The 25,965-nt window shown below is 45.6% G+C and overlaps 1 protein-coding gene across 1 annotated transcript; it reads left to right on the forward strand.

Moving 5' to 3' along the window:
- The first annotated feature begins 3,279 nt into the window (after window positions 1-3,279).
- On the forward strand, window positions 3,280-25,133 carry LOC135536844 (A-kinase anchor protein 8-like). Its single transcript, XM_064963089.1, is given in 16 exon segments — window positions 3,280-3,431; window positions 3,842-3,966; window positions 5,219-5,374; window positions 9,574-9,624; window positions 9,627-9,644; window positions 9,647-9,782; window positions 14,077-14,641; window positions 15,322-15,448; window positions 15,541-15,572; window positions 15,654-15,684; window positions 17,141-17,297; window positions 19,237-19,378; window positions 19,883-19,986; window positions 22,357-22,489; window positions 23,850-23,945; window positions 24,099-25,133. Coding segments are annotated over 16 exon segments (2,511 nt in total). The 3' UTR covers window positions 24,585-25,133.
- Window positions 25,134-25,965: the final 832 nt, after the last annotated feature.

The following is a 25,965-nucleotide window of genomic DNA, read 5'->3' on the forward strand; positions in this document are numbered from 1 at the left end:
CTCATCAGTAGAGCTTGAGTCCGACTCACCTCCACTACATACAGGGATGATCACCAAGGAAAATACATGTTTTTTAAAGCTCGTTGTCTAACGGTCTTTTTCAGTATCTGGTCTGGGGATCATTCAGCTGGGGAAGACTGAGCAGTGGGGATGAGGTGACAGGAACACCAAACAGGTGTTTATAGAGGAGTTCTCTGAGTCTGTGACGACACAATGTGATGATGTCCAGAGGATGAAGAGGACAGCTTCAGACACTACTGAAACAGCAGGAGGAGGAGCAGCAGGAGGTGCAGCAGCAGGAGGAGCAGGCATAACAGAAGGTGTACTAGCAGCAGTACTAGGAGGAGTAGCAGGAGGAGGAGCAGCAGGAGAAGGAGCAGCAGGAGCAACAGAAGGTGTACTAGCAGCAGTACCAGGAGGAGAAAAGGAAGCAGCAACAGAAGGTGTACTAGCACCAGTACTAGGAATGGCAGGAGAAGGAGCAGCAGCAGGAGGAGCAGGGGAAGGTGTAGTAGCAGCAGTACTAGGAGGAGTAGCAGGAGGAGCAGCAACAGGAGTATTGGTACTAGCTTTGGGAATACCAGCAGGAATAGCAGGAGCAGGTGTAGCAGCAGTTGCAGGAGTAGCATTTGCAGAGATTTTTCAAAAACTTATGCCGAAATCTACAAAAGGCAGGTGGAAAAGAGAAAGCCTCTGAAAAGGGAGTACAGATCTGGTTAACAACAATGAAACTACATGAGAGGATATTGTATGTTTGTTTCTCTAGTTAAGACTAATGTAAAAATGTATGGGTTCAAATTATAAAACAAAAAACGTACATCAATATACCTTATGGAAGGAACTTGTGTACTTTTTAAAATCAGTCCATCCCTCTTATTTATCGTCATTTTTTTCAATGGAACGTTTAGGGACCCCAAAAAAATCATTCTTTAAGTTGCAATGAATAAATGTTACTATCATGTTTGTGTAGTGAAACATGGGTAATTTCATGGTGATTTTAAAGTAACCAATGAAGGATATATCACTGATTAAATATAATTTGTCTATTGTGTCTTGCATGCAATATAAATATAAAAAACAAACATTTATTGACATGTTGTGTACTGTTAGTAAATGGGTGTGGCGTTAGATGCGCCCCCTCCTGCACCAATAGCAAACAGGTATGAGATTCCATTACGGGTTCTAGAGGAAACTAATGTGAAACTCCCATGTCCCCTGTAATCAGACTCAACACATAGATTGACAGAAAAATCGACGTTGTGAGGATCCATTTCTCTCCGGAGTCGGTTGGATAGAAGATCCTACAGCCACTTTGTCAATTTGAAGGCAAACTGACATAATGCCTAGATTGGTCCCCTGCAGTAATCCTTGTCTAATGCAGTGTTCCATTAAAAAAAGAGCATCTGTGCCATTATTTCAACTTCTAACAATAATAATAATATTTTGTCATTTTAGATTATATTAATTGAGACAGTTTTATATCTTGTGTCATTGCTGTACTGCAACATAAAAACAATAATCAAGATTACACAGTCCGTGACGTCACTGCTTTGAGTTTGCGTAGGCCTACAGTACATATTGCCATCTACTGGGCAGGTTGTGTTACTACATTTGATTTCCTCAACTGTCATTCAGTGTAGAAGAGATGCCCATCTGACTCAATGCGTAGAGTGACAGAAAATCGACTTTGTGTGGATTAGTTTCGAGTCTGGTGGATAGAAAATCCTACAGCCACTTTGTTCATTTGAAGACAAAGGTAACGTTTAGATATGTCATCTGCTCCCGCGGTAACCATAGGCTACTGCAGCGTTCCATAAAATGTATATTTCAACTTAACAATAATACTTTGTAATTTTAGGATCATATTGAGACAGTTGTATTTCTTGTTCATGCTGTACTGCAACATACAAAAATAAATCAAGATTACACAATCCGTGATGTCACTTACTTTCAGTTTGAATAGGCCTACGATACATATTGCCATCTACTGGGCAGGTTATGTTACTACATTAGATACCCCTCATTGTGGAGAAGAGATGGCTGTGACGTGGAGCACATTGTTAAAGTAACTTAGTGTAAATCGATATGATTACTATAGGACGGTAAAAGACGCTTGTAATTTCAGAGCGTCCACCAGGAGAAAGATATGGCATCTTCGTCTGGTTCCGGTAAGTCTGTCAGGGTTGTGGAGAAGTTCTGAAATCTATTTTTTAATCTACTAGAGAATGTTGTCAGTACCATGTACTCTAACAATGTGCTTTGTTTTTATATCAACAGTGGAGAGGAAGAGGAGAGCTAGCATTTCAGTTCCTCCCCACAGTAAGTATTGACTGAGCAGTGCTCTCTTTTCACACGCACGTCAGGTGGCAGGCTGCCTAGCGGTTCAGAGCAATCCCCGTGCTGACTAAGGCACATCAGATTTCTCACCTAGTTGCTCCAGGGTCACCTGAGATAATAGCTGATGCCTTGCCCCCACTCTCAGGGCGAGATATGAAATAAAAAAAATAAAAAAAGCCAATACACACTTGTACATGTGAGAACAATATTAATAATAATAATAAGGGTGCTTACATTTATCTTAACGCCATATTCTGGCAAGTCCACAGTCAGGGGAAACACATTGTTTTAATGCCTTTGTTGTGCACTGAATATTGCTGATAATCAAAGGCAATTAGGTCTATTACAAGATGCATTATGTAACTTTTTGGGAGACCACACAAAAATTCACATATAAATTTGAGTTATAGATCTGTCATTCTCATTGAAAGCAAGTCCAAGAAGCGGTAGATAGGTCCTATTTCTAGGCTTCCCATTCTGGAGTTTCATTTTCGCATCTTTTACTTTGTTTCGTACACCAGCTTAAAAACAGATGAAAATACAATGTTTAGAGAAAATATATTTCACAGCAGTTTAGACGGCACAGTGATTCTGGTTAATCAGCTGTGTTTGCTAGGATGGAGCAAAAAGTGTGACCCCAATCGGGCCCTCGAGGACTGGAGTTGCCCACCCCGTTGATCTACACTTCACATACTTGTTTTGTCACAATCTGAAATTAGGCTGACTATCACAATTTATCAACCAGGAAATGGCAGAGCGATATCTGTATAGTGTACCTTCAAAGTCTCTAACTGTTTCTTCTATAGTGCCTGAAGAACCGAAAACTCTGATCTGAGGATTGTTCTGCTTGGTCCAGTTGGAGCAGGGAAGAGTGCCACAGGAAATACCATCCTGGGAGAGAGGCCTTAAAGTGGACTCATCTCCTGAGTCAGTCACCAAGGCATGCGAGAACAGAGTAGGGGAGGCAATGGGAGGAAGATTGAAGTGTTGGACACCCCAGGACTCGGCGAGGACAGGAGAAGCGAGATAGCCAGATGCATCATGGACAAGACAGTCCCGGGTCCCCATGTGTTCCTGCTGGTGATTCGTTGGGGGTAAGGTTGACAGAGGACGAGAGGAACACTGTGAAGTGGATCCAGCAGACCGTCGGACAAGATGCCTCAGACTACACCATGATATTAGTCACCTGTGCAGATTCACTCAGAGAAAACACAGTGGATGACTACGTGAAACAGAACCAAACCTACAGACACTCATCGCCAGCTGTGGAGGCAGATATCACTCATTTAATAATGAGGATAGGGACACCCACAATCAGGTCACAGAGCTGCTGGAGAAGATAGAAGAGATGGTGGAGGTGAATAAAGTGGGGCACTACACCAACGAGATGGACCAGAACGCTCAGAGGACATCACGGCCCAGAAGATAAAGAGCACGTCTACAACTTGGGGCGCTACAGCAGCAGCTCTTCTGGCAGCAGCCATTACATTGTTAATACTCTCAGGAGTAGTGAGAGAAGGACCAACAGACCTAGCGGAACCAACCGTATCAACCGGACCAGCATTGGGAATAGCAAAGCTAGCGAGATCAAGAGGAAGAGCCGGACCAGCATTGGTAGTACCAACAGAAGTAACGCGAGTAGCAGTCGGACCAGCATTGGAAGAAATAAAAGGAGTATTGGGAGTACTAGTAGGAGTAGCAGGCGTAGCATTGGTAGCACTCACAGGGGTAGATGGACTAGCATTGGTAGTAGCAGCAGGTATGGCAGGAGTAGCAGGGTCAGCAGTAGGAGTTGCAGGACTAGCATTGGGAGTAGCAGCAGGAGTAGCAATAATAGCAGGAACAGGAGTAGCGGACTGGCAGGAGTAGAATTAGCAAAGAACTTCCAATGGTATCACAATAGATAGCATAATGGACAGGAGAGGGGTGGAAAACTGATAGAGGAATTTAAATTTATATGTTTTGTAGCCAAAACCAAATTCACACTCTTATCTATTTCATGATAAGTTGTAAGTTTATCATTTTGCATGAATTAGCAAGAGACCAGTCTTAAAAACAAGTTCAGCATTTATTCTTGATGAGTACTGACCCAAAATACAAAGAACATTACATTTTAAAGAGAGAACATAAAATGACGTCATCAGTTTCACACTCTCTCCCATCCTTAAAATAGCGTAGTATACTAATTCCTGGAGATCTTCTATCCCTCATAAGACAGACATTCCAATCTGTCTAAAATAAATACTTTTTCTCCCCTAATGGAACATAACCCAAACATTCTTATCATCTCTCCCCCTTAAACTTCCCAAGAGGCACAGACAATTAATTTGTTCTGCTTACATTTTCAGTAACAGCTTATTAACCAAAACTCATACTTTTCATATCATAACATAATAGTATTAGAATAAATGGTTCTAATCAATAATGTATACATAATTAATCATTTCAACTATAATTTCCTAACAAAAACAGAAAGCCTCCTAAGATAAGTACAGATCTGGTTAAAACAAAGAAAATCCTAGATGGGATGGTCCTGAAGTGTAAAATAGATTAAAGTCTGGGCGGGATGGCCGGGAGGTAACACAGTGGGTATGTCTGCATGAACAGAAAGAGAGGGTGGACTTTTGACCTTTATTGAATAGATGTATCTTTGGTCTCCGTAGGTTCAGACGGTGTAACTGTTAACAAAATGATGGCAATGTCAAGGAACAAACAAAAACACAATGTTGATGCAAAACAGAAGCACATGGTAAATAAAAGGGCAAACGTAGCCAAATGAAGGACTCCGCATGCTAGTGTTACAAAAAGCAAATAAGAGAAGTGCACAACAACCAAACAGGAAAAAATATCAATCTACATACCTTGGCCAACCGGGCCACAGGCCGACCCCTCACAGGCCGCTCACCACAGGCAAACCGCCCACCACAGGCAACCCGCCCACCACAGGCAACTCCGCCCACCACAGGCAACCCGCCCACCACAGGCAACCCGCCCACCACAGGCAACCCGCCCACCACAGGCAACACGCCCACCACAGGCAACTGCACCTCTGAGTGGTCTGTGCTGTTTGGTTGAGAGATAACTAATGACTGCATGTAATTTAAAGGGGTAGCCCTACCTCTTTCAGGTGGTGGCGATCGAGTTGATTAGTTGTGTGTGTCGACCAATGAAAAGCAGGCTCCCTCCTACTGGGAGGGGTTTCGTACAAGTACTTGTTTCTCTTGGAAGAAACATTTAAATGCTTTAAAAAAAGTGTTGAAACCATGATCTTACGGTCATATCCCGTTGAGTATTGTTGGTATATTGCCCTTTCATTTTATTTTTAAATCTTAACCTTTTTTTATGGGATGTTTAGGGATCAAACTAAATGTGTTCTTACAGTTTCAATGTATATAATATTACTATCATGTCTGTGTTGTGAAACATGGGTCAATTCATGGTGTTTTTAAAATAACCCATGAAGGATATTTAACCGATTCTATTCTGTCCCTTTGTACCTTGCATGCATGTAAGAAAATAAAACACCAACTATTTGATTGAGATTTTCATTGCCGTTTTGTTAAACCAATGTATTTATTCTAAGGAGAATTTGATTTATGTACTGCTGTCTGCTGTCTAAAGATGGTGCCAACATAGAGGGCCGCCACTTCTAGTTCTTAGGAAACTTTGCAGTATTTTTTTTTTTACATTGTTAGCCAAGAAAATGTTATGTGTTATTACATACAACTGGGAATAACTATTTTTCACAAGCTTTTCGCAACACTCGCAATAACATCTGCTAAACACGTGTATGTTCACCAATAAAATTTGATTTGGTCATGTAATATATTTGTGATTATGAGTCGGCCATTTATCCAGGACGACTGGCTTTTACAAATCTGTCCAAAATGAGAAAACACAAAGTAAAGAAAACATAAGATGCTGAAATTGTAGTACAAGTATGTGTGTATATGTGCATGAATACAGCACTGCCTCGTGTGCCCGATGCATCATGAATACAGCACTGCCTCGTGTGCCCGATGCATCATGAATACAGCACTGCCTCATGTGCCTAATTGCTTTTATACCAACATATTAAAATAACAATGAATTAACATATTTTAATTAAAACGTTATTTGATACTTCAATTCATACAATTTCATTCTTCCACAAGGAGATACACTGCATTCAGAAACTATTCAGACCCCATCACTTTTCCACATTTTGTTACATTACAGCCTTATTCTAAAATGAATTAAATGTTTTTCCCCCCCTCACATCAATCTACACACAATACCGCATAATGTACAGCACTTTGTGACATCTGATGATGTAAAAAGGGCTTTATAAAACGGCAGGTCTGGGACAAGGCAGCACGTCTGGTGAACAGGTCAGGGTTCCATAGCCGCAGGCTGGACAGTTACAACTGGAGCAGCAGCACGACCAGGTGGACTGGGGACAGCAAGGAGTCATCATGCGACATAGTCCCGAGGCATGGTCCTCGGGCTCAGGTCCTCCGGGAGGGGAGAGGGAGAGAATTAGAGGGAGCATACTTAAATTCACACAGGAAACCTGATAAGACAGGAGAATTGCACCAAATATAATAGACTGACCCTAGCCCAGAGGCACATAGACTATTGCAGCATAGATACTGGAGGCTGAGACAGGGTAGGGGGGGACACTGGGGCCAACCAGGCAGGTTAACTTCACCCACTTTGCCAAAGCACAGCCCCTACAGCAGCAGAGGGAAATCAACTGACCACCAACTTACTACCAAGACAAGGCTGAGTATAGCCCACAAAGATCTCCTCCACCGCACGAGGCACAACCATACAGAGCTGGAAATTCTAAAGGGAAACATTGTTTCTGAGATCGGGCAGGGAGACAGCAAGGCTCATAACCCTGTTATGTAAGGGATAATCAATGAGGGGCTATGCATTCTATGGAAAATAATGAAGGAGGTGGAAGGTGTGTTCAGAATTCTGATTGGCTGAAAGCCATGGTATATCAGACAGTATACCATGGGTATGATAAAACATAATTACGTTGGCAACCAGTTTATAATAGCAATAAGGTTTCCTCTGGGGTTTGTGATATATTGCCAATATACCACGGCTAAGGGCTGTGTCCATGCACTCCGCGTTCCTAAATACAACCATTAGTCGTGGTATATTGGCCATACACCACACCTCCTCTTATTGCTTAAATAAAGCACGCTCTGCAATGCCATTCAAGCCAATCAGAAAGTAGTGATTCAACAATGTCATTGTATAAACCAAACTTAATGCTAGGCTAGAAGCAAGAGGGAATATATGTTCGAGATGAGATAAGTACAAGAGATGATTCGACATCAACTTGAACATGATGGCACAGCGATAATTCATATGAAACTGTTAGCAGGCATAGGCGCTGGAACACTGCTCGTCCAATTAGGGATCCATGATCCAAACATCCAGTTTATAATACAACATAATTTTAAAAGGCATATAGACTATGGCTGTTAAAATAAGGAAGGATAGTTACCTGTAGCCAGTTCTATTTTATACGTATATTGTGCCTTGGAAAACAAACAAACACGTATTTATATTTATGTACTGTACATGTTGTGTGCTCTCTGACTGTTTCATTCACTGCTGTCCAGGCTTGTAGCATACTACTAATTTTTTATATTTTTTCATTAGGGAAATCTATAAAATATGTTATAAAAAATTATGATTATTCCCACAGTAACTGATTAGAAAAATTGTTATACCGTCACTCGCTTTTGTTAACTGACAGACTGGATAACCAATTACAGTGTAGAGTTTTCTGATCAGCCAATAGTCGTATGGGGAGTGGCGTCCTGCTTTCGGATGACCCAATGGGAGAAACGAGGAGGTGTCGTTTGGTGACCCTGGCTAAACATATTCGCCCACTGCTGTGTCCGTTGCTCCTGGTTTGCTAACGGCTACAGTAGCTAGCTTTAAATATATTTTTAAAAATCCGTCAACAACAATAACATATCATCAAATTATGGAAGGTCGTGGCTACAGTTCAGGTATGTATCAAAATATTCCAATGGGTTTATATTTTCACTAGGTTATCCATGTTCAAGATGTTATATTACTAACGTCAGCTAGCTAGCTAATTACTTACAAGCTAACGTTAGCTAGCCATTCAAGGTGGCTAGCAAGCTAAAATAGTAACGTTATTTTGTACGTTATACATTGTCATTTTACAGAACCGGTAATGCATGTAATACGTAGCTAGCTGTGGTTTATATAGAAAGAGAACGCCACAGTCTTGGAGTGTAATCTCATTAAAATGGAGTCCGTCTGCCACGACTTGAACTCACAATAGCGTTAAGAAAATGGCCGCCATATGCCGTTTTTCTACATTCCCCCTCCAGAGAATACGTTCCCCACAGCCCTTCACGTGTATGTAACTATCGTTAACGTACTAACTAGCTATGATTGCCACCGTTAACGGTATAGCTAATGTTTTTTTTTACCAAATGGGTTGTAAAAGTGCAAGGTTGCCGAATAGTTAAGTAACGTTGGCTAGCTAGCTAGATGTTAGCTTACAGGTAAGTTAGCGGGCTAACTAGGTTCTTTGTTGTCAAACGTTCACCCGTGTGAATTCATTAGCTAGCTATGCTACGCGTGTGTTATTCTGATATGCCACATTGCGTTATACAACCCGTTTTGGAGTGTTTGTAGATAACCCTTTAATTTGAAACCTCTTTAATCTGCTAGAGGATACTCGAGCTGGGGAGGAGGGTCGGGGGAGCCGAGGTAAGAGAGAGAGAGAACGTACTAAACCTGTTGAAACCAGTCTAGAACATTACATATCTGAATTGCCCAAGAATATGTGCCAGCGATTTTAGTTGAATAAACAGTAACACTTTACACCACAGAATGTTAGCTGGCACTTTGCTTGGGGAGGACAGGCTCACGGTAATGGCTGGAGTGGAATTAGTGGAACGTATCAAAAACATCGTTTCCAGGTGTGATGCCATTCCTTCCGCTCTGTTCCTGGACATTGTGTGCCGTTCTCCCCTCAGCAGCCTCCTGTGCTTTAAACATAATTGATTGTGTTGACTTATCATATTTATAAAATGCACTTAGCCAAAGGTGCCCATATCAAAATTATTGGAATTTAAACGAGGTAGCCTATGATTTGGCTCATTTTTGATTCAGGTAGCTAGCTAGCTACATCTCTACCCCTGCCTGTAAACTGTGATCCTCACCTTAAAATAATCTCTGCTCTCCCCCGAGGCTCAGACAACTATGACCCGTATGGAGGGGGCTACAAGGACTCCATGTCAGGGATGGGGGCTACGGAGGGGGCACAAGAGGGGTCTCTCTGGGAGCTCTCTGTTGTCGACGGGGACCAGTGCAGACGCTGTCATCGCTAAGATCAACCAACGCCTTGACATGCTGACCCAGCTGGAGGGAGGCATGAAGGGTGGGGGGCGCAGCGACAGGTAACACACACAGATCTCTAGCTGACATGCACACACTTTTTCCCCCTGGCTGGTAAAGGTGTCCTCGTGCTTCACAGCCCAAAGTGTCCGGAACAGCTCGTGCATATATCATGACGACATTGTGACATTTTTGTGGTCTTCGGTACATTTCCCCCTGGGTTGTTCTGTCAAACAGTATCGATTCTTCAGGAAAGTCTTTGTCATTCAACGAGAGATGATGATTGGTTTTCAAACAAATTCTTTCATTGAGAAATACTGCACAAGACATCTTAGTTACGTGTAAAATTGACTATGATCCCCCCTCTGCAAAAAAACCCCGTAAACATTTGATATTCCATGAGTTATTAGATACTGCTACGGTGCCTCACAATGGACAGACTATTGCTGCGTTTCTCATTTTTCAAGCGAAGGTCTTTTCAGGGAGTATGTGATCACACTCGTTCAGTTTGCCTAGTCGACTATTATAGCTAGCACCAGCCGAACTGAAGCAAGCTAACACCATAACTCCTTCACTCTCTCCACTGGTTTCAACTCGCCACACACACACACGTCTTTGCACTCAAGATCAATCACGCACCTTCACACAGTTGTGTAGTCTGCCTTTCCAACACTAAACATACACACACTCAATCATCTGACCTGCACCTCTCCTGTGTTTTCCACACATCTGCAGCTAGCTGTTTTCCATATCAATCCTCCTTTCTCTTCACGCCTCAATCACTCTCAATCATCTCACAATGCTGCTGCCACACCCTCTCTCTTCCTGCTTTAATAACCTCTCTGGGATATGTGGGACGCCAGCGTCCCACCTGGCCAACATCCAGTGAAAATGCAGAGCGCCAAAGTCAAATAAATTACTATAAAAATTAAACTTTCGTAAAATCACACATGCAATACACCAAATGAAATCGACACTTGTTGTGAATTCAGCCAGCGTGTCAGATTTCAAAAAGGCTTTACGGCGAACGCAAACTATGCTATTATTTGAGGACAGCACCCCAGCGATCGTATTTCGACCCTACAGGCGCAACGCAGAAATAAAGATATGAATCATGCCGTACCTTTTGACTTACTTCTTCTGTTGGCACTCCAATGTGTCCCATAAACATCACAAATGGTCCTTTTGTTCAATTAATTCTGTCGATATATATCCAAAATGTTCATTTCATTTGGTGCATTTGATCCAGAAAAACACAGGTTCCAACTCGCGCAGCATGACTACAAAATTTCTCATAAATTACCTGTAAGCTTTGTCCAAACATTTCAAACTACTTTCCTAAAACATTTTCGGTAAAAATTTAAGACGGGATTAACTGTGTTCAATACCGGAGGAAAACAAAGTGGATCCTCTAACAGAGTACACCTCTCTAGCCTCGTTCTGAACGGTGCTACTTCTTCATTTCTCAAGGGGAAAACCTCAACCAATTTCGAAAGATTATTGACATCCAGTGGAAGCGATAGGAACTGCAAGAAAGTCCCTTACAAATCTGGATTACCAATGAAAATCCATTGAAAAGAGTGACCTCGGAAAAAAAACATCTGAATGGTTTGTCCTTGGGGTTTCACCTGCCAAATAAGTTCTGTTGTACTCACAGACATTATTCAAACAGTTTTTGAAGTTTGAGTGTTTTCTATCCAAATCTAATGATATTCATATCTTAGCTTCTGGGCCTAAGAAGCAGGCAGTTTACTTTGGACACACTTTTCATCCAGACATGAGAATACGGCCACCTATCCCAGAGAAGTTAATCACCTCACAATGCTGCTGCCACAGCCCCTCTCCCTGCTTTAATCACCTCACATTGCTGCTGCCACAGCCTCTCTCTCCCTGCTTTAATCACCTCACAATGCTGCTGCCACAGCCTCTCTCTCCCTGCTTTAATCACCTCACATTGCTGCTGCCACAGCCTCTCTCCCCTGCTTTAATCACCTCACAATGCTGCTGCCACAGCCTCTCTCCCTGCTTTAATCACCTCACAATGCTGCTGCCACAGCCTCTCTCTCCCTGCTTTAATCACCTCACAATGCTGCTGCCACAGCCTCTCTCTCCCTGCTTTAATCACCTCACAATGCTGCTGCCACAGCCTCTCTCTCCCTGCTTTAATTACCTCAATGCTGCTGCCACAGCCTCTCTCTCCCTGTTTTAATCACCTCACAATGCTGCTGCCACAGCCTCTCTCCCTGCTTTAATCACCTCACAATGCTGCTGCCACAGCCTCTCTCTCCTGCTTCCCTAATCACCTCACAATGCTGCTGCCACAGCCTCTCTCCCTGCTTTAATCACTCTCTCTGCCACAGCCTGCTTTAATCACCTCACAATGCTGCTGCCACAGCCTCTCTCTCCCTGCTTTAATCACCTCACAATGCTGCTGCCACAGCCTCTCCCTCCCTGCTTTAATCACCTCACAATGCTGCTGCCACAGCCTCTCTCTCCCTGCTTTAATCACAATGCTGCACAATGCTGCTGCCACAGCCTCTCTCTCCTGCTTTAATCCTCACAATGCTGCTGCCACAGCCTCTCTCCTCCCTGCTTTAATGCCACACCTCATCAATGCTGCTGCCACAGCCTCTTTAATTACCTCTCTCCCTGCTTTAATTACCTCACAATGCTGCTGCCACAGCCTCTCTCCCTGCTTTAATCACCTCACATTGCTGCTGCCACAGCCTCTCTCTCCCTGCTTTAATCACCTCACATTGCTGCTGCCACAGCCTCTCTCCCCTGCTTTAATTACCTCACATTGCTGCTGCCACAGCCCCTCTCCCTGCTTTAATTACCTCACAATGCTGCTGCCACAGCCTCTCTCTCCCTGCTTTAATTACCTCACAATGTGCTGCCACAGCCTCAATCACTACATACCACCCACATATTTCCTGTCCCCGCCCTCCTTAGCTAGCCCCTCCCCTGGACACGACTAGGATGTAACGGTAAGGGTTACAGGGTAAATATCCAATGTATTTCGGGTTGGGGAAACGTTTTGATTTAAAGGGTAAACTCAAGGTTGGTTTTGTAGAATTGGGAACCCCCCCCCCATGGGGATTTTCAGATCTCAAGGATACGTATTGCTTCAATTTGCTGAAACATGACATGTTAAGGATAAGTGGTCTTATTTCTCCGATTCCAGTCCGTTAGTTTGGGTAACACAAGTAGGTTTAGTCTAAACCAGAAGGTAGCTAGCTGTAGTTAGGGGTTTTTAACTGTTGTTGAAGTAACGATAGTAACTATCCAGATGAGCCTCTACCTGGCTCATCCCACCCAGAACTAGAGATATGAGCCTCTTCCTGGCTCCTCCCACCCGGAACTAGAGATATGAGCCTCTTCCTGGCTCCTCCCACCCGGAACTAGAGATATGAGCCTCACCCTGGCTCCTCCCACCCAGTATGTTGTCCTGGGTGTAGTTGGTTTGTCTTCATTATACTGTCATGCTTACGGATTCCCATTCATATACCCAGGTAGATCCCTCACCACCACAGTCACCAGACACGGGGAAGTCAGCAGCAGGTCGTTATAGTATACTGCCCCCCTGTGTCATGGAGGTAGAAGTGCAGCACCCACAGATCCCCCAAATGCACTCCCCTGTCTGATCTATCTGACTCAGAACAGACAAATACACCAACATGTCCACCTCATCCTGACTCTCTGTGTCTGAGTGGGAGGTTGCTCGAGGGGGGAGGAGAGAGAACCAATGCCGGTGACAACAACCAAGGTTATATTTTGGCTGAGGCCCCACCCTGTAAATGCACAACGAACACCAACTAAATGTGCCCCCCCGCCCCCTCTGTATTGTGGTACAGTCTAATCACCCCCACATGCAATTTGCCACATGGAACAGTCCTGTTTCTATAAGGCTGCTCTTGTCTGTCTCTCTGTGACCCATGAACCAACCCTGATATTCAGTACAGCTCCAGCTCTGTCCCCACCTCCACCCCACACGGTGAGACCTCATCTTGACTAGAAAGGGAGTAAACCCCCCCTCCCCCACTACTGGGGTACCAATCAACCCCCCCTTTGACCTCAGAGAGAAGGGTGGGGTGGATGAGAAATGGGGAATGCTCAAATGTGTGTAAACCAAATGTTGACAGAGAAAAGCCTTCCTGCCATGAATGCCTACATCAAGACTCAGCAGCGTTGGGATTGGCAGAAACATTCTGCATCATTATGACATCACTAATGTGGCTCATCATCTTGGGGGAAACATGTCATATAGAGAGAGAGAGGGAGTAAAAGGAGGGGAAGAGAGATTCCCTCCCTCACTCTCTGCTCGTTCTACCACTCCCTCCCTCCCCCTTTTCGCAGGTTTGACCAATACGAGTCCTTCGACTCGCGGGGCCCCTCCTCCCTCCCCTCCCGGGATCTCTACAGATCCGGTAGCTATGGTTACGGCGATGGCCGAGGGGACATGACCCAAAGAGCTTCAGGCTTCGGAGGAGGTGGTGGTCTAGGCTCAGGCTTTGACAGCTCCTCCTCCTACGGGGCTGCTAAGATGCAGCGGCAGAACATGAGAGATTCCTTCTCCAGTGGCCAAGGAGGAGGAAGCTGGGCCGGAGCAGGCCAGCGCTCCCCGAGAAGGGGGGGAGGCCGTGGAGGGTTTGGAGGCCGCAGATCCGACCCCACTCCCATGGGTGGAGGTGGTGGTAGGATGGGTGGAAGAGGAGGAGGCCGGGGAGGTGGCGGTCACTCCCCTGGGGGTAGAGGCAAGCTCCCATCCCTCCTGGGGCACCGCATGCCCCCCCAGACCGGGGCCTTCCACCAGTCCGCTCAACAGGGCCGGGTCCCTGGGCACCAGGACTTCCCAGGGCGCCACTTTGGAGGGGGCCCCCAGGGAGGCCACCAGCGCGGGCGCAAGAGGCCCCTCAACCGAGTAAGTACCCTACCGTACTGCCCGCCAGTCTGCCAGCCCCACAGCAGGGCATGATGACCTACCTACCAACCCCCCCCACCCCTGTTCATCAACCCCCGTACCCCTAAACGCTCCCCTACCCTGCCTACAGTGCTAAGGGACTGGGGAGGCGTGGATATAATTGACATGACAACTACCAACAACTACGCCCCCAAACTCATAGTTTGGTCATCATACTATCGCCCCCAGTCCCTATTCAATATAGCCACAAATACCTCTTTGATTGAACCGAACTGTCCCCTTCCCATTGAAAGGAAACTGCCCTGCTCCAAGAAATAGTGGCCTCTACCAACACCACCCAGCAGAGATCTGGACCAAACTCCATTATAATGTCCGCCTCTGGGTTTTATTTTGCCTGGTTCTGCCCCTGATGGAGGCCTTATGGTAATAGTGGAGATATGTCAGGGAGTCCACTGTAAGTTCCTTTTGAGAATCTATTGAAAAGTTCCTTTTGAGAATCTATTGAAAAGTCTATTCTAGTAATGTTGAAGGGATCCAAGTTAAAAATGGAAAAAAAGTTTTATTAGTCCACTGATAGTCCCAAAATATTTTGCATGTCAGCAATCACGTTTTCAAGATATTTGACTTTGAAGAAGCAGTGTCACTGGCCACGTCACCAATGTGATGATGATGTCCCCCAGCAGCAGCAGCAGCCTGGTGGTGGTCAGCGTGACGGTCAGAAGAAGAGAAAACAGACTCTGACCGCAGCAGATGAACCAGAGTCCAAGATGAACAAGACAGAGAGCGCAGGTGGAGAGACCACTGAAGGTACCACACACTGAACAGACGACAATGTCCACACACAGTAACTACCCCTGTGCACTGTCTGACCTGACTGTCTTTCTGTCTCTCTATGACAGAACCAGCAGAGAACAACGGTGAAGAAAATGAGGTGAGGAGCTGTTGTGACTTAACTAACACATCTGTGTGACCGTGTGTGTGTCAGTACTCATTTTGTTTCTCTCCTCTCCAGGCAACCAAAGCCCCAGCTGATGGAGAGAAAGGTAAGATGGATTCATCTCCTCTGTTATTAGACCTCCTACTATCCTCTCTTCATCAACTGGCCCCTGTTCTCCTTCTCTTCCTCCTCTCTTCATCAACTGGCCCCTGTTCTCCTCCTCTTCCTCCTCTCTTCATCAACTGGCCCCTGTTCTCCTCCTCTTCCTCCTCTTCATCAACTGGCCCCTGTTCTCCTCCTCTTCTTCCTCTCTTCATCAACTGGCCCCTGTTCTCCTCCTCTTCCTCCTCTCTTCATCAACTGGCCCCTGTTCTCCTCCTCTTCCTCCTCTCTTCATCAACTGGCCCCTGTTCTCCTCCTCTCTTCATCAACTGGCCCCTGTTCTCCTCCTCTTCTCCTCTCTTCATCAACTGGCCCCTGTTCTCCTCCTCTTGCTCCTCTCTTCATCAACTGGTTCTCCTCCTTTCTCCTCCTCCCCTGTTCTCCTCCTCTCTTCATCAACTGGCCCCTGTTCTCCTCCTCTTCCTCCTCTCTTCATCAACTGGCCCCTGTTCTCCTCCTCTCTTCATCAACTGGCCCCTGTTCTTCTCCTCACAAAACGACCCTCGATAGTTTCCATGAACTTGCCCAGTGATTTAAAGTAATGATAATTAGTGGACATTTAGAAAACATTGTAATGAGATGGGACAATAGCCTGCTACTGTGAGTTTCCATTGAACTGTGTTGTCATAGAAACAAACAAACACATTCCCATCTAGTGTCTTGGAGGTATTTCCATGATTTATTTAGCCTGCCCTCCCACCTATCTGTTTCACGTCTCAGGTAGCCTGCGAAAGCCAGCGTGGACAGAATGCAATAATTGACTAATGAGCCATATTCTAATAATTCTCATATGCCAGTGTCGCCATGGTGAAACTTGCACTCCTGTAGATCTGGAATAATTGGATGGTGAAACAGGAAGACCAGAGATGCCTCATCCCTGATTGGCAGATGAGTGGCAACCCTGATTAGAAGCACCAGCTGCTCATTGGTTGTTCCCTACAAATGCTGTTTTGAAGATATATATATATATTTTTTTACCTACGCACTGAAGAAGGCTGCAAAAGCGGAAACATCTGTACGCTATCCTTGATGCAGTGAAAATAATATCAATCAAAAATTGCCTTTGTCAAATGAACCTGGGTCAATGCAAACCTACTGACAGTCTCTCTTTCCTGCTCCGCTCTTCTTTTATTCAAGCTGGGTGACGTTTCACAGCTCTAGATGTCATTTTCAATAGACTGCCCCTCTCCTTGCTTCCCTCCCCTGCCCGCTTCCTTGTCACCTCCTCCCTCTTTCCCTTCAACTCCAACACGAAAACCTTCTCTCCCTTTCCCTCTCTTTCCCCCGTCTACCCCTCCTCTCTTTCCCCCGTCTACCCCTCCTCTCTTTCCCCCATCTCTTTCCCCCTCCTCTCTTTCCCCTGTCTTCCTCTCCAACTATAACCTCTCCTCTCTCCCCAGTGGTGTCGATGCAGGAGGAGATCTCTCAGATGAAGAAGAAGCTCCAGACAGGGAAACAGACTCCTCCCCAGGACAAGGTCCCCAAAAACAGGAGGAAGAGGGGCGGCTTCCTGGAAAGGTCAGGGGTCACACTAACACCCAAAAGTCAAACCCAGAGGTCAGTTATTACAAAATACATCTCTTAATTTCTCTTCGTCTAATTTTCTTTTCTGTCTTTCCTTTACATCTCTTCTCTCTCTTCTCTTTCTCAGAGGTCAGAGTTATTATACAGAATCTTCTTTTCCTAAATACAGAGCCTTCAGAGAGGATTCATACCCCTCGACTTTTTCCACATTCTGTTACAAAGTGGGATTAAAATGGGTTTAGTTCTCTCTTTTTTTTTTGTCCATTACATGTTAGAATAACCTTTTTGTCAACTTGCTTGTTGATCATTGCTAGACAACCATGTTCAGGTCTTGCCATAGATTTGAAAGCAGATTTATGTCAAAACTGTGACTCGGGAACATTCACTGTCGTCTTGGTAAGCAACTCCAGTGTATATATGGCCTTGTGTTTTAGGTTATTCTCCTGCTGAAAGGTGATTTCCTCTCCCAGTCTGTTGGAAGCAGACTGAACCAGGTTTCCCTCGAGGATTTTGCCTGTGATTATCTCCGTTCCGTTTTATTTTTATCCAGAAAAATTCCCCAGTCCTTAATACAAGCATACCCATAACATGATGCAGCCACCACTGTGCTTGATAATATGGAGGGTGGTACTCCATAATGTGTTGCATATGTCCCAAACAACATTGTATTCAGGACAAAAAGTGAAATGCTTTGCCACAATTTGTATTACTTTAGTGCCTTGTTGCAAACAGAATGCATATTTTTGGAATATTTTAATTCTGTTCAGGCTTCCTTCTCACTTTTTCAGTTCGGTTAATATTATGGAGTAACGTTTGTTGATACTCAGTTTCCTCTTAAGTTCTGTGGCTGTAAAAGTCACCATTGGCCTCATGGTGAAATCCCTGAGCGGTTTCCTTCCTCTCCAGAAACGTTAGGAAGACGCCTGTATCTTAGTAGTGACTGGATGTATTGATGGACCATCCAAAGTGTAATTAATAACTTCACCCTGTTCAAAGGGGTATTCAGCATATGCTTTTTCTTTTCTTTTTTTTATCGACCAATTTGAGGCATTGGTGCCCTTTGAGGCATTGGAAAACCTCCCTGGTCTTTGTGGTTTAAATTTACCGTGCGATTGAGTGACCTTACAGATAATTGTACATGTGGGGAACAGGGACGAGGTCGTCATTCAAAATCATTTACTGTGCAACAGAGTGAGTCCATGCAACTTATTATGTGACTTGTTAAGCACATGTTTACTCCTGAACTTATTTAGGCTTGTCATAACAAAGGGGTTGAATACTTATTGACCCAAGATATTTCAACTTTCATTTTAAATACATTTGTAAAAATTTCATGAAACATCATTCCACTAGGACATTATGGGGCATTGTGTGCATCAGGCCAGTGACAATAATAAATGTAATCCGTTTTAGATTCAGTCTGAAACACAATGTGGAACAAGTCAAGTGGTGAAAACTCTCTGAAGGCTCTCTGTGTTCTCAGTGAGGGCAGAATGACCTGTCTACTCTCCCCTCCCTCCCGCGCTCTCTCCCCTCCCTCCCGCGCTCTCTCCCCTCCCTCCCGCGCTCTCTCCCCTCCCTCCCGTGCTCTCTCCCCTCCCTCCCGCGCTCTCTCCCCTCCCTCCCGCGCTCTTTCCCCGTGCTCCCTCCCTCCCGTGCTCTCTCCCCTCCCTCCCGCGCTCTCTCCCCTCCCTCCCGTGCTCTCTCCCCTCCCTCCTGCGCTCTCCCCTCCCTCCCCCCCTCTCTCTCTCCCAGGTCTCTCTGTCTCCTCTCCTTCTTTTCCTAGATATTCTCTGAGGGCAGAATGACGTCCTGTAGTCTTTCCTCTGTCTCTGTGAATGGATGGGGGGGATAATGTATTACTCAACACCAACCACTTAGCTGTAGTTTCGCTCACCACACCGTCCAACATATCTGCCTCTGATTGGGCCGGCAGGCTTGTGGTCTGACGGTTGTTCTGTGTGGTCGACAGGGTGACGTTTGCGTGCTCGGTGTGTAAGTTCCGTTCATTCTACCACGAGGACATGGCAGCCCACCTGGAGAGCAAGTTCCACAAAGATCACTTCAAGTTCCTGTCCAGTCAGCTGTCCAAACCCACCACAGACTTCTTACAGGTAGACACACACACACACACACACAATCAAAGGCACACACGCCCCCACACACACACACACACACACACAGACACATGGACACACACACACACACACACACACACACACGCGCAATCAAAGGCGAACACACAGGCATACACACACACCCAATCAAAGGTGGACACACACAGGCAGACACATGCAGATGGACACACACACACACACACACACACATGCAGATGGACACACACACACACACACACACATGCAGATGGACACACACACACACATGCATGCAGATGGACACACACATGCAGATGGACACACACACACACATGCAGATGGACACACACACACACATGCAGATGGACACACACACACACACACATGCAGATGGGGACACACACACACACACATGCAGATGGGGACACACACATGCAGATGGGGACATTCACTCAATCTTCTGTAAGATTCCCGTGTGTTTTTTGAGCGAATCCCCTCTTACTGTGTGTGTCCCCACACCAGGAGTACCTGAATAACAAGTATAAGAAGACGGAGCAGAGGACCAGTCAGATGGAGAACCACTGTGCTGCCATCTGTCAAGTCTACAAGGAACAGGACCTCACCAGGCGATGGGGGGAAGGACAGCAGTGTGTTTGTGGTGTCTCCCAGGGGTTCCGTTTGTCGCTAATAGCAGGCTATTGTGACATAATGCATTTGAACTTTCCCACCAATGAAAATACCGACTGGTGATTTAAGATGACAGCTGTTTGTTGTTGCTGCTGCTTTAAGGTCAGACAGCTGTTTGTTGCTGCTGCTGCTTTAAGATCAGACAGCTGTTTGTTGCTGCTGCTTTAAGATCAAACAGCTGTTTGTTGCTGCTGCTTTAAGATCAGACAGCTGTTTGTTGCTGCTGCTGCTTTAAGATCAGACAGCTGTTTGTTGCTGCTGCTGCTTTAAGATCAGACAGCTGTTTGTTGCTGCTGCTGCTTTAAGGTCAGACAGCTGTTTGTTGCTGCTGCTGCTTTAAGATCAGACAGCTGTTTGTTGCTGCTGCTTTAAGATCAAACAGCTGTTTGTTGCTGCTGCTTTAAGATCAGACAGCTGTTTGTTGCTGCTGCTGCTTTAAGATCAGACAGCTGTTTGTTGCTGCTGCTGCTTTAAGATCAAACAGCTGTTTGTTGCTGCTGCTTTAAGATCAGACAGCTGTTTGTTGCTGCTGCTGCTTTAAGCTCAGACAGCTGTTTGTTGCTGCTGCTGCTTTAAGGTCAGACAGCTGTTTGTTGCTGCTGCTGCTTTAAGGTCAGACAGCTGTTTGTTGCTGCTGCTTTAAGCTCAGACAGCTGTTTGTTGCTGCTGCTGCTTTAAGGTCAGACAGCTGTTTGTTGCTGCTGCTGCTTTAAGCTCAGACAGCTGTTTGTTGCTGCTGCTGCTTTAAGATCAGACAGCTGTTTGTTGCTGCTGCTTTAAGGTCAGACAGCTGTTTGTTGCTGCTGCTTTAAGGTCAGACAGCTGTTTGTTGCTGCTGCTTTAAGATCAGACAGCTGTTTGTTGCTGCTGCTTTAAGCTCAGACAGCTGTTTGTTGCTGCTGGAGTAAAACATGTCCGTTTAATAAGACCAGTCATTGCGCCACAATCGTAACAACAACCTACTTCGTAATGAGCTGGAGGCCGTGTGAATCTTTTGAAAACATGTACTTCATTCTGTGAAATATGTTTTTACCTTGCTTCAAAGGAGCCAGAATCCAACCAGACGTGCAGGCAGTTATTTGATAGACTTCCCTATTGCCATTGAAACCAGGAGCCCCTTTCTCCTGTTCTATTGGTTTTCGCATCAACTTTCAGGTTTAAAGTTTGGAGAAGAAAATTTTAACTTTTTTTTTTAAACGTCGCATTTATAACAAAACATTACATTTATTCTCGCATAGAGCTTCCTATTCCTCACGTGGTGATTGGATAGACATCATTTAGCCTAATAGTCGGATTAGAGTAGACACGGGCGATATATTACATTTGTTTTCTCTTTTCTTTGCACGGGAAAAAGTTGGCCTTTTTCATAAACACATTTCATGCAATTCTACCAGACTTTAGAGACATTAGCAGAGAGACTGGAGACATGGGCAGAGAGACTGGAGACATGGGCAGAGAGACTGGAGACATGGGCAGAGAGACTGGAGACATGGGCAGAGAGACTGGAGACATGGGCAGAGAGACTGGAGACATGGGCAGAGAGACTGGAGACATGGGCAGAGAGACTGGAGACATGGGCAGAGAGACTGGAGACATGGGCAGAGAGACTGGAGACATGGGCAGAGAGACTTTGGAGACATGAGCAGCCTTTTTTTAAATAGGACATTTACGTGATAGCCTACTCTGCTGACAAACGGATCAATAAAAAGCTCATTTGTAGGCTAATTAGGATGTATCGTTTTGGCAATTAAAATGTACTTTAGGGGGAAGCCTCCCCCGAGCCTTATGGACACCCCGCCTATGTATTGTATCATCTTCAAATTGCGTCTGAATTACATGTTCGGTTACGAGGTCATTACCATGTAATTATTATTATTTATTACTGAACCGTGGGCAGACGACCTAATCAGGTAATGCAACCAATGCATGTGGGTCTGGTACATGTCTTTCAACGTCCGGGAGATGAAACCGCTGCCGGTCAAATATCCGGCGCTACGTTTTCCTAACGGAAACCATGTTGTGTGCGTACCGTGTGTGCGTACCGTGTGTGCGTACCGTGTGTACGTTGTGTGCGTACTGTGTGTACGTACCGTGTGTGTGTGGTGTGTACGTACTGTGTGTACGTACCGTGTGTGTGTGTTGTGCGTACTGTGTGTACGTACCGTGTGTACGTACCGTGTGTGTGTGGTGTGTACGTACTGTGTGTGTGCTACTCTTCTGTGAAACGGGGTGGATTTGTAAAGGCTTTGTTTCTGTGTTTTTCTTTTCTGCTGGTCCAACTGTTTCCCTGTTTGTCCCTCCTCCGTAACAGAGTTGGGTATGGAACACTTCATGAAGAAGGTGGAGGCAGCCCACTGTGCAGCCTGTGACCTCTTCATCCCCATGCAGTTCTACGTCATACAGAAACACCTCAAGTCCCCCGACCACAACTTCAACCGCAAGGTCAGTACACGACACAGCTCCGTGTATAGTGACTGAAACCAGGTCACTACACAGCTCAGTGTATAGTGACTGAAACCAGGTCACTACACAGCTCAGTGTATAGTGACTGAAACCAGGTCACTACACAGCTCAGTGTATAGTGACTGTAACCAGGTCACTACACAGCTCAGTGTATAGTGACTGTAACCAGGTCACTACACAGCTCAGTGTATAGTGACTGTAACCAGGTCACTACACAGCTCAGTGTATAGTGACTGTAACCAGGTCACTACACAGCTCAGTGTATAGTGACTGAAACCAGGTCACTACACAGCTCAGTGTATAGTGACTGAAACCAGGTCACGACACAGCTCAGTGTATAGTGACTGTAACCAGGTCACGACACAGCTCAGTGTATAGTGACGAAACCAGGTCACGACACAGCTCAGTGTATAGTGACTGAAACCAGGTCACGACACAGCTCAGTGTATAGTGACTGAAACCAGGTCACTACACAGCTCAGTGTATAGTGACTGAAACCAGGTCACTACACAGCTCAGTGTATAGTGACTGAAACCAGGTCACTACACAGCTCAGTGTATAGTGACTGAAACCAGGTCACGATCCCAGGTCACGACACAGCTCAGTGTATAGTGACTGAAACCAGGTCACTACACAGCTCAGTGTATAGTGACTGAAACCAGGTCACTACACAGCTCAGTGTATAGTGACTGAAACCAGGTCACTACACAGCTCAGTGTATAGTGACTGAAACCAGGTCACTACACAGCTCAGTGTATAGTGACTGTAACCAGGTCACTACACAGCTCAGTGTATAGTGACTGAAACCAGGTCACTACACAGCTCAGTGTATAGTGACTGAAACCAGGTCACGACACAGCTCAGTGTATAGTGACTGTAGGGCAGGATGAGACCAGCTCACTACACAATATAAACCCTGCTTGGTTGAGATTGGCAGGGAGCACTATACACTATAAACCCAGCTTGGTTGAGATTGGCAGGGAGCACCATACACTATAAACCCTGCTTGGTTGAGATTGGCAGGGAGCACTATACACTATAAACCCTGCTTGGTTGAGATTGGCAGGGAGCACTATACAATATAACCCCTGCTTGGTTGAGATTGGCAGGGAGCACTATGCACTATAAACCCTGCTTGGTTGAGATTGGCAGGAGCACTATACACTATAAACCCTGCTTGGTTGAGATTGGCAGGGAGCACTATACACTAAACCCTGCTTGGTTGGATACAAAAGATTTGGAGGAACAAGTACTTTTTTTATTATTATTTTTTGCTCTGCCCTCTCTGACCTTACCCCCACTGACTCCTGTGTGACCTTTGCTTCCTGCGTGACCCCAGGGTATGATGGAGCAGTCTAAGAGGGCCAGTCTGTCAGTGGCTCGCAGCATCCTCAACCACAAAATCATCGGAAAGAAGCTGGAGAGTTACCTCAAGGTACACAAACGCCTATCTCACACAGAACCCCCCCCCCACACACACACACACACACACACCTTAGAAACACTGACTCTCTGTGCCTCACGCACTCGTTCACTCACTCACTCACAATCTCTCTCTGACCCTGCCCTTCCTCTCTCCTCTCTGCAGGGTGAGAACCCCTTCCTCGGTAACCAGGACGACCAGGACCCAGAGGACTCAATGATTATGGAGGTGTCAGAGGCTGAGCTGACCAATGAGAGCCTGGCGGAGACCACCAAGGAAGAGGCGGGGCCAGAGACATCGCAGGCGGCCACCGGGGCTGATGGGGTAGAGGAGGAGAAGATGGAGGAGGGGGGAGTGGCGGTAGCAGATGGAGGGGAGGAAGAGGCGCAAGTAGAGAAGCCAGCGGAAGGAGAGGGGGACACGCAGGGTGAGGAGGAGACGCAGGGTGAGGTGGAGGCTGAGGGAGAGCTGGAGCAGGTAGGAGAGGAAGAGGAGGAAGGGTTTGAAGTAGGAGATGAGTTCGGAGAGGAGGATGAGGGAGTGGAAGGAGAGCTGGGAGAGGAAGAGGAGGATGAAGGAGTGGGAGGAGAGGATGAGGGTGTGGCGGTAGAGAAGAAAGACGAGGATGCTGACGTGGTCGTCATAGAGTGACCTTTACCCTCAATGACCCTTTGACCTCCCTCTGGACCAATTAATACATCCCTCTCTCCCCTGTCCAGCCAATCCCACTCTATCCCTTCCACAAACAGCCAATCAGATTCATTTATACTTACCGCCCCCCCCTCCATTCAGAACTGAGACTCACTAATTTACTTCTGATACATCTGTTTTCATATATAGTTTATCTTCTGTGTAAGTAGACTTTTTTTTGTTGTGCCTTTGAATCTGCCGGGCTACGTTGGGATATTTTGACAATGTTTCAGTGGGTAGAGGACCGTGAACTTAGTGTTATTGATATGACACACCCCCTACCTGGTATTACTACTGGACGCACTCCCTGTCCGTCATAGCTAGATTCCCAGGAAGTCTGAGCTGATTGGTTCGTCTCTTATCGACTCCTCCCAAACGTGCAAAACTTATTTGAAATGTATTTGTTGGTGTGTTTAGATTGAAAGACGGGGCAGGATTTAGTTTTACAGACGGTTGCTGTTGTCATCCATGTTCTTTTTTGGACAGATGAGAATAAATGTTTAAAATGTTTATCTGTTGGTTTGGTTTCTTTGTTGAGCTGATTTCTTCTAGCCTGATCTCAGATCTTTGTGCTTTTGACAATTCCATTGCTGTTGTCAAGACATGACAAATAATTATAGTCAGCATGATCGCACAAACAAGACTGGCTGATGTTCTGGGTTCAGATTAGAATAGGGTCAAGGGTCAAATTCTTTCTTTACACACATGGTTAAAAGGCTCAGGACAACCTTAACACGACACTGTAAATCCAATCATTCACATTGGGTGCAGCAGGATGGCGGCAGGCAGTGGTTAGAGCGTTGGGCCAGTAACCCGGAAGGTTGCTGCACCCAATCCCCGAGCTGACAAGGTAAAAATCTGTCTTTCTGACCCTGAGCAAGACAGTTAACCCACTGTTCCCTGGGCGCTGAAGACGTCGATTTAAGGCAGCCCCCCCCCCCCCCCCACACCTCTCTGATTCAGATGGGTTGGGTTAAATGTGGAAGACATATTTGTTGAGTACATTGTTGTTTAACTGACTAGCTATCCCCCTTTCCCTGATCAGAGCAGTATGTTGTTTAACTGACTAGCTATCCCCTTTCCCTGATCAGAGCAGTATGTTGTTTAACTGACTAGCTATCCCCCTTTCCCTGATCAAAGTAGTATGTTGTTTAACTGACTAGCTATCCCCCTTTCCCTGATCAGAGCCGTATGTTGTTTAACTGACTAGCTATCCCCCTTTCCCTGATCAGAGCAGTATGTTTAACTGACTAGCTATCCCCCTTTCCCTGATCAAAGCAGTATGTTGTTTAACTGACTAGCTATCCCCCTTTCCCTGATCAGAGCAGTATGTTGTTTAACT

Source organism: Oncorhynchus masou, unplaced genomic scaffold, assembly GCF_036934945.1.
Source record: "Oncorhynchus masou masou isolate Uvic2021 unplaced genomic scaffold, UVic_Omas_1.1 unplaced_scaffold_671, whole genome shotgun sequence".
NCBI classification, from domain to species: Eukaryota; Metazoa; Chordata; class Actinopteri; order Salmoniformes; family Salmonidae; genus Oncorhynchus; species Oncorhynchus masou.